Source organism: Peromyscus leucopus, chromosome 17, assembly GCF_004664715.2.
Source record: "Peromyscus leucopus breed LL Stock chromosome 17, UCI_PerLeu_2.1, whole genome shotgun sequence".
Lineage (NCBI taxonomy): Eukaryota > Metazoa > Chordata > Mammalia > Rodentia > Cricetidae > Peromyscus > Peromyscus leucopus.
The window spans coordinates 20,518,767-20,533,120 of NC_051077.1; the positions used below are offsets into that span (position 1 = coordinate 20,518,767).

A 14,354-nucleotide genomic window follows, 5' to 3' on the forward strand; every position below is an offset into this window, starting at 1 on the left:
TCTTCTAACCTCTGCAGGCACTGCACGTAAGTGGTGCACAGACATTCATCCAAGCAAAATACCCAAATACATAAATGCAAAGGTTAAAAAAAAAAAACAACTAAGAAGCTCTCATGGCCATTTTTTTCTTCACAGTCATATTCCTCTTTGTGTTATTTTGATACATTTTTGGTAATCCACATTCAGTCACTGTGATGATTTGAGGGTTCGTGTCCCTTTAGAACTCCTCTGCAGGAACCTAATCCAATATGACAGTACTTAGAGGTAGGCTTTCAGCATTGGTTAAACTCCGTGTGCTCCGCCCACATAAAAGGGATTAGCATTGTTACAAAAGAGATCCAAAGGAGTATCCTTGTGTTAGTCAGAGTGCCCTAGAGGAACAGAACCGAGAGAAGGAAGTGGACGTCACTGAGGGGATTGTTAAGTCTATTTGCACAGTACAGGCTGCCTAGTCACACAGGCCTGTCTGCACGCTAAGAGCCCCATAGCGACTCAGTCCACAAGGCTGGATGCCTGGGCAGTCCAGTCCAACAGCCGCAGGTGGATGCACTCACCAGCTACAAGCAAAGGCACACAAGCAAGCAGCAAGGCTTTCCCCACCAGAGCCCTTCACATCTGAACCTCACCAGAAGGCACTCCCCACTCCGAGGGAGAGTCTTCATCCAGTTAATCCTTCCTGGAGGCACCCTCAGAGATCCATGTCTCTTAGTTGATACCAAGTCCAATCAAGTTGACAGCCAAGATTAACTCTAACCCTAGTCTCCATCCCTACACTCTGTGCTCTTCAACGTTCACCATGTAAGAATACCGCAACAAAATGCCGTCCTAAGAGCCTTGATCACATTTTCTTTGTCGGGGGTGGTGGTGGTGGGCTGGTATGTGTAGGGAGAGCCTCAGAAGTGCTAGAAAAACAGTCTACTGCTGAGCTATCTCTTCTACCCCTTTAAATTTCAAAACAGAGTCTCACCAAGTTGGGGGAATGGAGAAGGTCCTGAATAAATGAAGTTCTGAATGAATGTGTACTGCTGTCATGGGCATGCTCATGTCAAGTACCCTAGCCTCGGACCCATGAAAAAATAGCAAAGCCATTGGGGCTCAGAGGGAAATGGCAAGGCCTTCTCTTTGAGCCCATATGTAGATGTTAACAGTGTGTACAGGAAATGTCCACCCCAGATATTTATGGCTTGAAGATTGCTCCCTTATGGAGGCTGGTTCTGCTGAGATTAGCTTAACCTTTCTCCTTGGATCAATTGGTTACCATAAATCCTGCCTCCTTGTTTATATGTATATAATAACTTCATCCCTCGTTCAGCTGGATGCAATAATCCTGCATCTCTGTATAATAAACACGCTGTGCTTCTGGGTGCTGTGGCTTCTCCAACAGAAAGACCAGTCCACCCAGTTCCCAGCTTTTCGGGGTGTCTGTTTGTCTTTTCTGCATACCCTCGCCTCCCCAGTCAGGTCCATCCCTGGAGCCATGCAGGACACAGCAAAGTTGCTTAGGCCTGCCTTGAATTTGTTCTGTAACCCAGTCAGGTCTTAACTTCATTTTTTTATTTTTGTTTTTTATTGTTTTGGTTTTTGAGACAGGGTTTCTCTGTGTAGACCTGGCTGTCCTGGAACTAGCTCTGTAGACCAGGCTGTCCTCGAATTCACAGAGACCTGCCTGGCTCTGCCCAGATTGCTGGCATTAAAGGTGTGTGCCACCATCGCTTGGTATCTTTATTTTAAATCACAGGTAGGTGTGTGTGTGTGTGTGTGTGTGTGTGTGTGTGTGTGTGTGTGTGTGTATCAGAGTGTGAACATAAGTGTGGGTGCTCCGGGAGGTTAGAAGTGTCAGATCTCTTAGTGCTGTAATTTCTGGCTGTTGTGAGCTACCTGATGTGACTTCTGGAATTGAAGTAGGGTTCTTTTAACCACTAAGTCATCTCCCAGCCTTTTGTGGTTGAGAGAAGGTCTCACTGTGTAGCATCAGCTGGCTGGAAACTCATGGCCTCAAATTCAAAGAGATCTGCCTGCCTTTGCCCTGAAAGTGCTGGGATTAAATGTGTGGGACACATACCTGGATTTTAATTTTTTTAATTTAATTTTATATTGATGTGTATGGGTGTTTTGCCTGCAGTTATGTCTGTGTGCCACTTTTGTGCCTAGTGCCTGTGGAAGCCAGAAGAGGGTGTTGGATCCCCTGGAACTGGAGTTATAGACAGTTGTGAGCCTCCATGTGGGTGCTGGGAATTGAACCCAGGTCCTCTGGAAGGGCCACCAGTACTCGTAACCACTGAGACAGCTCTCAAGCACCTAGCCTTCAGCATTTAAAAAAAATATTTGCTCAGTATTTCTATTCAAATTTCAAATAATAAAAACACCCAACATAAAATAACATCTACATGCTCTAAAAATTGGAAAAGGAAACACAGAAGAAAGAAAATCATCAGGAAAGAGCTAAAAGGGCACATTTGGGTAGAGGTACACATTAGCAAGCCTGGTGACCTAAGCTTGACCCTGGAACCCGCATGGTAGAAGTAGAAAACAAACTGCAAACATTGTCCTCTGACCTCCACGTGTGTACTTGCACACACACACACACACACACACACACACACACACACACACACACTTAGTAAATAAATGTAATTTAAAGATTAAAAAATCTACAAATGACTGTTGTCGAATATGATTTGAAGGTGTGTTACTTTTGCTTATGTTGCATTTGTTTAACTCTGTGCAGCTGTGTTACTGTGCCTGTCTAAAACACCTGATGGTCTAATAAAGCACTGAACGGTCAATAGCAAGGCAGGAGAAAGACTAGGTGGGGCTGACAGGCAGAGAGAATACATAGGAGGAGAAATCTGGGAGAGGAGAGATCTAGGAGCAAGAGAAGGAGGAGGACATCAGGGGCCAGCCACCCAGCTACACAAGCAGCAATGGAGTAAGAAATAATGAAAGGTATGCAGAAATAGAGAGAGGTAAAAGCCCAAAGGCAAAAGACAGATGGATTAACTTAAAGTTAAGAAAAGCTGGCAAGAAAGGAGCCCAGCTAAGGCTTGGCATTCATAATTAAGAATAAGTTTCCTTGTGTGATTTATTTGGGAGCTGGGTGTCGGGTTCCCAAAGAGACAAAGAGTAAGAAAACAACTAACAATGAACAACAGATAATGGGATTAACAAATACAACTTTAGGTATGCCGAGAAGGAAAAATGGTTAAATCAACCAGAACAAAGTATCTATGGAAGTCCTATAGGGAAACCTGTTATTTTGTATGCTAGTTTAAAAAACTATGAGAGAAACAGGGTGTGGTGGCACACACCTTTAATCCCAGCACATGGGAGGCAGTGGCTCTCTGTGAGTTTGAGGGCAGCGTGGTCCACATAGCAAACTCCAGGTGAGTCAGCTACATAGTGAGACCTATCTTTAAAAAAAAAAAAAAAATTATTTTTAAGAAAAAAAAGGAGGTTGGGACTAGAGAGATGTCTAGTGGTTAAGAGCACTGGCTGTTCTTCAAGAGGACACGGGTTCAATTTTCAGCACCACACAGCAACTCACAACCATCTATAACTCCAGTTCCAGAAAATATGATGCCCTCTTATCTGCATGGGTGTAGTGGGTAGCCATTCCAGCTTGGATCTGGAAGTTCCAACCCCCATTGAGACTCTGGCAACTGTCACGCCTACAAGGCGGGGCTAGGGGAGGCGCCTGGAGACCCTAGACCTGGATGGGCCAGCGCTCTCTCTGTTCCGGGACCCTAGACGGTGGAGGTTGACCGAGCAGAGCTCCAGAGAACACCACTGGATTGCGATACACCTTCCCCAGACCCCACAACCTACCTTTCCTTTTTTGTAAGTTACCCACTAAATAAATCTTCCTTTTAACTACGTGGAGTGGCCTTAATAATTTAACCAATACATGGGTACCAGGCATGTACATGATGCACAGACATCATACAGGCAAAACAACCATGCACATACCTTTAAAATTAAAGAAACAAGAGGAGAAATGGTTATAGCAGAGTGTTGAAATCACCTTCTCTTCCTTTCTTCCTCTTTTTATTCTATTTTCCTCTTGTGTGTATGGGTGTTTTGCTATGTGTGTTGTTGTTGTGTGTGTGTGTGTATATATATATATACACAGCTCACAGAGGCAGAGAGGGCATCAGATCCCCTGGAACTGGAGTTACAGACTCCATGTGAGCTGCCTTGTAGGTGCTGGGAAACAAACCCCAGTCCTCTGGAAGAGCAGCCTGATATTAACCACTAAGCCATCTCTCCAGCCCCTTTTTTCCTTTTTTGAGACAGGGTCTCATTATATGGACTAGGCTGCCCTCAAACTCACAGAGATCCTCCTGCCTCTGCCTTGTGAGGCATGAGCTTCAGACCTGGCCACTACTTTATTTCTGAGCTGAGAGGGATGTTTTTATTCCATCATCCTTTGAGATAAAAAGCATTCCATTCCATCGTATTTTTGAAACAGGGTCTTGTCTGTCATGTAGCATAGGTTGCCTCAAATTTGTAATCCTTTTGCCTCTGCCCCCAAGGAGCTGGTAGGACAAGAAGTTGTCAATGTATCTGTCTCTTTATTTTTCTTTTCTTTATTAATTAATTTCTTTCAAGGCGGGGTTTCTCTGTGAGGCCCTGGCTGTCCTGGAACTCACTCTGTAGACCAGGCTGGACGCAAACAGAGATCCACCTGCCTCTGCCTCCCCAGTGCTGGGATCAAAGGCGTGCGCCATCACCGCCGCCACCACCACCACCCACCACCACGGCCCAGCTTCTTAATGTATTTTTGAAAACAGGTCTCAAGCATCTCAGGCTGGTTTCAAACTCACTTTGTAGCCAAGCACGAGCTTGACTCCTGTTCCTCCTATCTCTGTCTCCCAAGTACTAGGACTGCAGGTGTGACATCACCATGCCTGGCTTTCTTTTTAATCTCAAGTATTGCAATGTACCTTAAAAAATAAGGACTGAGGCCATGGCTTAGTTGGTAAAGTGTCTGCTTACACACCCATGAGGGCCTGAGTTCGGATCCCCAGCCCCACGTTAAGGCCAGGAGCAGCTCTGGAACCTCTCAGTGCTGGGGACTGAGGGAGACAGGCAGATCCCTGGCAGTCACTGGCCGGCCAGTCTAGCCAAGTTGATGAGATCCAGGTTTTGAGAGAGAGCCTGTCTGGAAGAATAAAGTGGAGAGGGAGAGGATCCCGGAGAAGCTGGGGGAAAACAAAACGTTCACATTCTTTCTTTATTTTATGTATGCGGTGCTCTATCTGCATGCCAGAAGACGGCCTCAGATGCCATCATAGATGGCCGCGAGCCTCCGTGTGGCTGCCGGGAATTGAACTCAGGACCTCTCTGGAGGAGCTGCCAATGCCCTTCACCGCTGAGCCGCCTCCCCAGCTCCCAGGGTTCCCGTTCCTGGTCCGGGTCCAGGCGCTGCGGGGGCGGGTGCTGGCGAGGGGTGGGGACAGCGGCCCTGTGCCCGGCCCGCCGCGGGTGCTTAGTCACGCCGACGCTGCGCCCGCTCGGCCGCCGCGCACTTCCGCGCATGGCGCTGCTGCCCCGGGCGCTGAGCGTGGGCGCGGCCCCGAGCCTGCGGCGGGCGGCGCGCGCGCTCACCTGCGCCATGGCGAGTCCTGGCGAGCTGCAGACCCGGGCCACCGCCGTCGCCTCCTTCGACTACCTGGTGATCGGCGGCGGCTCGGGAGGGCTGGCCAGCGCGCGGCGGGCGGCGGAGCTCGGCGCCAGGGCCGCGGTGGTGGAGAGTCACAAGCTGGGTGGCACTTGCGTGAGTATCGGGAGGGGCCCCTCGGGCCGCGTCGGCAGCGCGCCTGCTCCGGGACTGCGCGCGGGCATCCCCGGGCGAGCTTCCTCGCTCCTGCCAGGCCTTGGGGCCCAGGAGATGGCGGGAAAGAGGGGGGAAAATAGCGACCGAGCCCGCCACGCAGCACAGGTGCAATGCCAAGGAAAGCCAAACACTGCAGCCCAGCTTAGCTGCCCCGCGTGCATCTCCCTGCGGGCGGAGTATTGCATCCGGCGCTGGCGCCAGGGAAGCACGAAACTGCCTCTGGGAAACTGCTGATGGCGTGGGCGAGTGGAGAAGGAGAGGGCTCTGGTGTTGAGGAACGGGGACCTGAGAACACATTGTAAGGGCGGAGTGATGGGTGACAGTCGTTCTCAACTTTGGCTGCACAATCGGAACCCCCTGGAGAGTTGAAGTTCTGCGGCGCGTGTTCCCGCGCATCCGAGGCTCCCCACTGTGCCTGGAGGTGCAGCGTGGAAGTGTGAGCAAGTGCAGAAACTCGCAGTTGATCTGAACTGCAGCCAACGCTGAGAACGACAGGCTACCTTAGGAGACGTCTTAAGGAGTTTCTCAGAGCTTTATGATACTATTTGCTTTGCATTGTTTGGGGACAGGCTTTCAAATTGCAAAGGGGTGGGGGTGGGAGACAGAAAAAGTGGTAGATTGAAAAACTTTGGTAGTTTTTAAATAGTCTCGTACCCACGTTAGTGTGGCCCTTTCCCATAAGATCTAGTCAGAGTTCTTGTTGGTGACTAAAAATGCTGAACCCAAGAGTGACCTGAGACTGGGGATAGGTTCTCTCAATGCCTTTGAAGACTGACGTTTAAATTATACTAAATTGGGAACTCCTTAGGGGCAGGGATGGGTTTGTAAATTTGTGTGCTGTTTGTTACCTGAAAGTGCCTTGCTCCGCAGCTGTTTGTGAAACAGGCTCAAGCCACTGTTGAAAATGAAGGGAGGGAGGCGTTAGGAGAAAGGAAAAGCCGCTGTTAATGATTGACGTGCACTCTGAGCCTGCCGCCCTCTGCCCTCCATAAATGGTGGGAGTTTCTCACCTCTGCCCTCCTCAAGGCTTTTGCTTTCTCCCTCCCTTGCTCATATCACCGCGGATCGGTGACATCTTCTGCCATTGTTGGTTCTACTGGCCTCAATAAAGAAGGGGCTGGTGGGTTTGGGTTCCCAGTGAGAAGAAGGTGAAGACGGAGATAAAGGGCAAGCAAAGGACAGCTCAGAATGGCTCAGAATTGCCGCCTGTGGTACACCTGGCCTTGCCCAGCGCATCCTTGTGCACGGCTTCCATCTCCATCTAAGCACTGATGTCTCCCCAACATCTGTTGCTGTTCTAGTGAGGATCTCCTCAAAGTAGCTTTTGGCCTTGAATTACAAGCAGGGTAGGGCTGCAATCAGTGTCAGAGAAAATGCAACCAAAGGGTAGATATGGGTTTAGATTTACCCAAGGATTTCGGTTATGAGAGCTGACTCACACAGAGTAACTTCCAAGCGTGTGCAGGGAAAATAGAGGTTTTTCTGAAGCACATCCTTTTATTCATGTTTTGGGCTCTTGGAAGGAAGAGGGTAGATACAAATTATTTTCCTACAGAGGTCCCTTTCTTCAAGGAACTTGCCGGGCTGGAGAGATGGCTCCGTGGTTGAGAGCACTGATTGTTCTTCCAGAGGACCCGGGTTCAATTCCCAGCACCCACATGGAGGCTCACACCTGTCTGTAACTCCAGTTCCAGAGGATTCAACACCCTCACAGAGGCATATATTCAGACAAAACACCAATGCTCATGAAATAAAAATAAATTAATTAAAAAAAAAACTTTCAAGGAACTTGAAACAACTTTCAAGGAGCTTGCGGTATGATGGGGTGACCAAATATAGCCAGCCACCAAGTGGGATTAGTCTGCGGTTGTTGTTGTTGTATAATGTTTATTTGTTAAGTGCTTCCATGGATGTCCGCGGACTGCATGCATGTCTGGTACCCACAGAGGCCGGAAGAGGCTGTCCTTGGATCCCCTAGACCTGGAGTTACAGATAGGTAGTTCTTGGCTGCCCTGTGGGTGCTGGGAATCCAACCTGGGTCCTCTGGAAGAGCGGCCAGTGCTCTTAAACACTGAGCCATCTCTCCAGCCCAGGACTGGTGTGTCTTAATTATTGCAAGTAATGACCATCCAAAGTAAAGTAGTTCAGGGAAGTGTTAATTCTCATAACTTCCTGGAGCATGCGGGAGGCTGAAGACGGCTGAATTCAAGGCCAGCCTGAGCTATGAAATGAACCCTGGCCCCATACACAGGACAATTAATTAAGTCTTCCTCCGGCAGTGTTACTTCCAGGTGGTAGGATTATATTTTATTTCTACTTGTTTTATTTTTATTCATTTGCTCACTGGATATTATTGAAAAATCTTATGTATCAGGGAGCTCTTTATAAAGATGTGTTGGGGGCCTGTAGAAATGGCACTTGCTGCTCTTATGGATAACTGGGGTTCAGTTCCCAGTGCCCACATGGTAGCTCACAACTGTCTGTAAGTCCAGTTCCAGGGGATCCAGCACCTTCTTTTAACCTCCTCAGACACTGGGCGCACATGTGGTACATACCTATTTTCAAGCAAAACACTCATATATATATATAAAATAAAAGTCCTTTTCAAAATTTTATTTGTATTATGTAGGTATGTATGTGTGTGTTGAGGGATGGTGTGTACGTGTGAGTGTAGGTGCCCACAGAGGCTAGAGTCAGATTTCCCCCAGAGCTAGAATTGTGAGCTGGCCAGCCTGGGTGCTGGGAACCATCCACTGGTCTTCAGCCAGAGTGGAGCCGTCTCTCCAGCAACCCCCTTTTCCCCAAGTTTTCATAGATACTAGAGGGCCGGTGCAGCCAACAGAGTAGATAAGAATTCCTGTCCCTGGGGGTGGGCATTTTGGTTATCTAGAGTTTGTGAATTTTCCATTTCTATTTTTTGTGATAATAAGGAAAACTATGTTATGGGAGCTGGTGGTAATGGGCTTTGTTTGGTTTTTTCTTTCTTCTTTATAGCTTAACCTTTTTTTTTTTTTTTTCTGGTGAATGTTTGGGATCATTGGAAATAAGGCTGGAATTGATTTTTGGAGATTCATCAGTCCTGTATGACTATAGGTTTTTTGTGTGTTTGATTGATTTTTTAAAAAAAAATTTTTTTTTAATATATATTTTTTTAATTGATCCTTTGGGAATTTTACACCATGTGTTGTGATCCCACTCCTTTCCCAATCCTTTCATGTCTTCCCTCCCCTGATAACCTCCCAGTACTCAGGAGGCAGAGGCAGGCAGATCTCTATGACTTCAAGGTCAGCCTTGTCTACAGAGGAAGTTCCAGGACACTCAGGGCTACACAGAGAAACCCTGTCTCAAAAAAAAAAAAATCAAATAAACAAATAATAAAATAAAAACTTAAATATAAAATAATTTTCAATTTAAAAATAATAAATAAGATTAAAATAAAAACAACTCGCAGACCCCTTTGGGCAACGGCTTGCTCTTCTATTAACTGCAGTGTTCTCTTACGCCTGTCACGGCTGTTTCCTCTTCAGTTCCACCATGTGTGTGCCACTCAGATCCTCCTTTCCTGCCTCTCCATCACTTACTCATTTGTAGAAGTGGCCTTGGAAGCCTCGGTGTGTGGCACAGTCTACAGTTTTGCCCAAACAGCTTTGCTTGCACATGTTCACTGAAACGAGTCGTTGGTCTGGTTCAAGGCCTCTGGCTTGAATCATCAACTTCTGCTGCATCATCAGTTGTGGACCCGCACTGAGACTCCTCTCTGCTACCCTGCTGTTGCCCGGAGACGTGGAAATCATGCAGTTATAGTTCCGCCAGCTCTCCTGTGCCCACACCACCACTGGCAGCGCCTTATGAGGGGTAAGGCCAGCTTTTCAGTGGGTGGCGTCTGGAAAGGGGCTCATTCAACTCTCCCACTACCAGTGAGGGACCGGGCCAGCTCAGACCACCCTCTGACATCAATGTGGCTTTTGGTGGTAATACAGGCCATGGACATCGACATAGATGCTGGCTGCAGTAGGACCAGGAATCCAAACAGTAACCCAGACATTATCATGGCCCTCAGCCACAGCCTGGACATTACCATGGCCTCAGGCCACTTAGATCACATGGCTCCCAACGGTGCCAGTGTGGCCCTTCGACATCAATGTGGCCTCTGGTGGAGGTTCAGACCGTGGTCCTTGGTGGTGGCCACGACATCAACACAGCCTCTGGCTGCAGTAGGGCCCCTGACCCAGATGTGACCCTTGGCAGCAGCTCGGGCCCAGCAGTGCAGGCCACTCCCCTCAGCCTGTTCCTCACCGCCCGTCTCCAGTTTGGCCTCTTTCCACAGCACGTGAGCTGTTTCTCTTCTCTTACTCTCCCATCTCTCTATCACATACTTGCTCATCATAGTGGCACCCGGCGCGGGGTGGTGGCATGGGGCTGTCATGAATATATATATATATATATATATATATATTTAGGACTCACTGTGTAGCTCTAGCTGACCTAGAAGTCGCTCTATAAACCAGGCTGGCCTCAAACTCAGAGATCTGCCTCCCTCTGCCTCTCAAGTGCTGGAATTAAAGGTGTCTAGGCTGGCCTCAAAAGCACCAAAAGGGGAAGATGACCTTGAACTTCTGACCTTCCTGTGTCTACCTCCCAAGTTTTCGGATTATGGACGCGCATCACCACTTCCTACTTTATGTGGTGCTGGATGTGCGCCTGAGGTTTTGTGCTTGCTAGGGGGCATGCTGCGTACCAGCTGAGAAGGTGTCATTGTCTGTCACTAGCAGTTTTATCAAGATTTACTTTGCCAGACGTCGTGGTGCACCCATTTAATCCCAGCGCTCAGAAGGCAGAGGCAGGTGGATCTCTGAGTTTGAGGCCAGCCTGGGCTACAAAGCGAGTTCCAGGACAGCCAGGGATGTTACAGAGAAACCCTGTCTCGGTGGGTTTAAAAAAAAAGACTTACTACATTTATTTAGTTTGGGGAGGGGACATGCATGTCATGGCATATGTGTGGAAGTCAGAGGACAGCTTATGGGCGTCAGTGTCTCTCTCTTTTTTTAATTATCTGTTTTTATTTTATGTACATTGGTGTTTTGTCTTGGTTGTTGGGTCTCCTGGAATTGGAGTTACAGTTACAAGCTGCCATGTGAGTTCTGGGAATTGAACTCAGGACCTCTGGGAGAGCAGTCAGTGCTCTTAACCACTGAGCCATCTCTCCAGCCCCCAGTCAGTGTCTCTTCCACCATGTAGGTCCTGATGTTTAGACCCAAGTTGTCAGGCTTATCAGCAAGCATCTATCCATTGAGCCATCTTGGCAGCCCCAAAGTGGTATTTTATTACCTTCCTTCTGCTTTTTATTACAGGAAATTGAGCCCATGCCTTGTATATGCTCAGTGTATGTTCTGCTCCTGAGCAGTACCTCCAGTCTTAAGAATAATATGTATTTCAATGAAAAACAGGAAACACGGGTCCCTGTGTTTTTTGCCTCACATAGGTCCTGATATAAAGTCAGGGGAACTTCATTTTGTTCAATCTCTTTGCTCTGCTAAGGAGCAGATTGTCAGCTAACACACTTGAGAACACTCCAGTAAGTGCTGAGGCCTGTGACACTGGCCATAGACACCATGGCGTCTATGTATCCTCTGGGCTGATCTGTGATGGGGTAAAGGTTTGTGGGCTTGGGGTTTGTTTTTTTGTTTGAAGATTTATTTATTTATTATATATACAGTGTTCTGCCTGCACACCAGAAGAGGGCACCAGATCTCATTACAGACAATTGTGAGCCACCATGTGGTTGCTGGGAATTGAACCCAGGTCCTCTGGAAGAGCAGCCAGTGCTCTTAACCTCTGAGCCATCGCTCCAGCCCTGTGATAAAAGTTTTTCAGTATTGTCCTCTAGTAGAGGGAAGGAGCCTCTTTACTCTCACTTAGGAACCAGGTATTATTTATTCTCAACCAGTTAGAACTGGGTTGTAGCTCAGCTGTAAAGCTCTTGCCTGACATCTGTGAGACCTGGGACCCCGAAACAAACATACAACAAGCTATAAGACTCTTAACTAGGGGTTCCCACATGAGTCTTCACGCCAGAGCTCCCAATTTAGTATTTCTGGAATAAGATCTTACAAATATACCTTTCAAAAGCTGCACCCACATCTTTGTGGGTGAGTCAGACACAGTACCAGGCTTTTGTCAGAACGGGGACTAGGAAAACAGTAGAAGAACTCCAGTAAACCCTTGAGTGCTTGTGGGCTGAGACAGCAGGAAGTTCTGTCCTGGGTTTGTTAATATTTCTAGTTTCAGTGTGGTGTGCTTCCGAGATAACCGGCGAGGATGTCTGCCTCCTATTTGACCGCTTGATTGAGGTTTTTCTTTTGTTTTCTCACTCTGGGTCATCTTCCCCAAGACTTGACTCACGCCTGTGAGACAGTGGATAGACCCTTCCCTAAGAGACATAGACCCTCTAAAGGAATGAGTTGGTGCTATTGAAACCCTACCCGCCAATATGCTGGTATCTGGGGATGAGGAGGGTAGATGAAGATAGGAGATGGGCCCTGATGGCTCAGCGGTTAAGAGCACTGGCTGCTCTTCCGGAGGACCTGAGTTCAATTCCCAGCAACCACATGGTGGCTCACAACCATGTGTAATGAGATCTGGCGCCCTCTTCTGGCCTGCAAGGATACACGCAGGTAGAACACTGCCCTGTGGGCATCTTTGTAGAGGAGGGAGACAGACTTCTCTCTCCCTCTGTCTGGGAGACACATTGGGAGAAAGGGTCCATGTACAAGCTAGGAGTGGGAACCCTTACTGCCAACCAGCTGGCAGGACACATCTGTGAGAACCGTGTGCCACTTCAGTTCTCCAGTCCGGTGTTCTGGCACAGCCGCTGGGACTCATACGATTGGCATGTGTCTAAGAGTTCCCTTCTTTGTTACTGATTTTTAAAAACTAAAGAAAAATTTAAGATTTGTGTGTATGTGTATGTCTGTCTCACATATCTCAAGTTGAATTTTCTCTCTTTTGTTTTTTGTTTTTTTGAGGCAGAGTTTCTCTGTGTAACTTTGTGCCCATCCTGGAACTCACTCTGTAGCCCAGGCTGGCCTCGAACTCACAAAGATCCACCTTCCCCTGCCTTCTGAGTGCCAGGATTAAAGGTGTGTGTCACCACCACCCAGCCTCAAGTTGAGTTCTCTATGTAGCTGGGAATAGCCTTGAGGCTTGCCCCCCTCCCCTTTTTTTTTTCTAGACAGAGTTTCTCTTTGTAGTGCTGGGTGTCCTGGAACTTCCTCTGTAGACCAGGCTGGCCTCGGACTTACAAAGATCCACCTGCCTCTGCCTTCTGAGTGCCAGGATTAAAGGTGTGCGCCGCCGCCGCCGCCGCCGCCGCCACGTGGCTCCCTTTAGTTTTTTGAGACAGGATCTTACTTTGTAGTACAGGCTGACCTCAAGTCTGCCATCCCCTTGCCTTAGCCTCCCGAGTGCTGGAAGGATAAGCATTTTCTTCCATCCAGGGCTCACTTTTTTTTTAAATAGTATCTGTTCCTTTGAGACTTTGATGATGAGCAGTGGTAAGATGGCAGCTATGAGATGACCTTACACACGCACGCGCACACACACACACACACTGAACTGAAAACCGTAGGGCCCAGAACTGCCGCTAAGATGAGCCACAGAGAAGAACATTCACAGACCCGATAGCATGAGTCCACTGGAGTTAATTAATTAGTTAATTAATTTTCTGAATTAGGCGAACAAACAGTTGTGGGGTGTTGGATTACATAAAAAACATGGGAGTAGGGATCTTTTCCCCCAGAACCTTTCCCTCTGGAATTAAAGATGATCCCGTGCTGCCCAGAGGACAGGAGAAAACCATTAGCGATGATCTTTGAATTCAGTTTCAAAGTCTCTCCAAAGTGCAGACCAGTGCATCTCCTGACCCGGGACTCCACGCCAGCAGGAGAGCAGCGTGAAGCGCGTCCCAAAAGCGGGGTCGTTCTCTCCCCCACGCAGACCTTGGACGGGAAACTCCCTCTGATTTACTTACTGCTCCTTTGCCCTGTGGGGGCTCCAGCTCCAGTACTTGCTGGGATCAGGAGGAACCCAGTTCTTGTGGGGGTCTGCCGGGAAGCGGGTGGTAAAGGTGGGCTGAGTGATTGGCAATGTTACCCCGAGCTGGACTGCACCATGCTGCCAGAGAAACCACAGGGCAGGCCTGGGAAAGGCTCGGTAATGGATGGCTCATCTTCTCAGCAAACAATGACTTAGCAACATGCAAATCATAACCCAGCTTATTATGGACAGCGTGCTCATTCATTTCTCAATCTAGCTTTCGGAACTGCCCAGGGCAAAGGAAGTTCACTGCCTCTGATCCCAACAGGTTCCCCTTAAAAAAAAACAGGAAATTGCCCTTATTTGCTTTGTGAGTCAAGAACTTCATAAAATGAGACCCGCCTGTTCTCTTGGGTGTTGAAGACGTGGTGTGACATGGGGAGCTGGTTGGAGTTGGTAACGAGTATCATTTAACTCGGGCCAT

General features: G+C 48.1%; 1 protein-coding gene across 1 annotated transcript in view; it reads left to right on the forward strand.

Annotated features, from left to right (window-relative positions):
- The first annotated feature begins 5,521 nt into the window (after positions 1-5,521).
- Positions 5,522-14,354, forward strand: part of Gsr (glutathione-disulfide reductase) — a 42,683-nt gene continuing 33,850 nt past the window's right edge. Inside the window, 1 exon segment of the mRNA XM_028877187.1 lies at positions 5,522-5,776. Within this exon segment, the coding sequence (XP_028733020.1) occupies positions 5,537-5,776 (240 nt within the window). The 5' untranslated portion in view covers positions 5,522-5,536.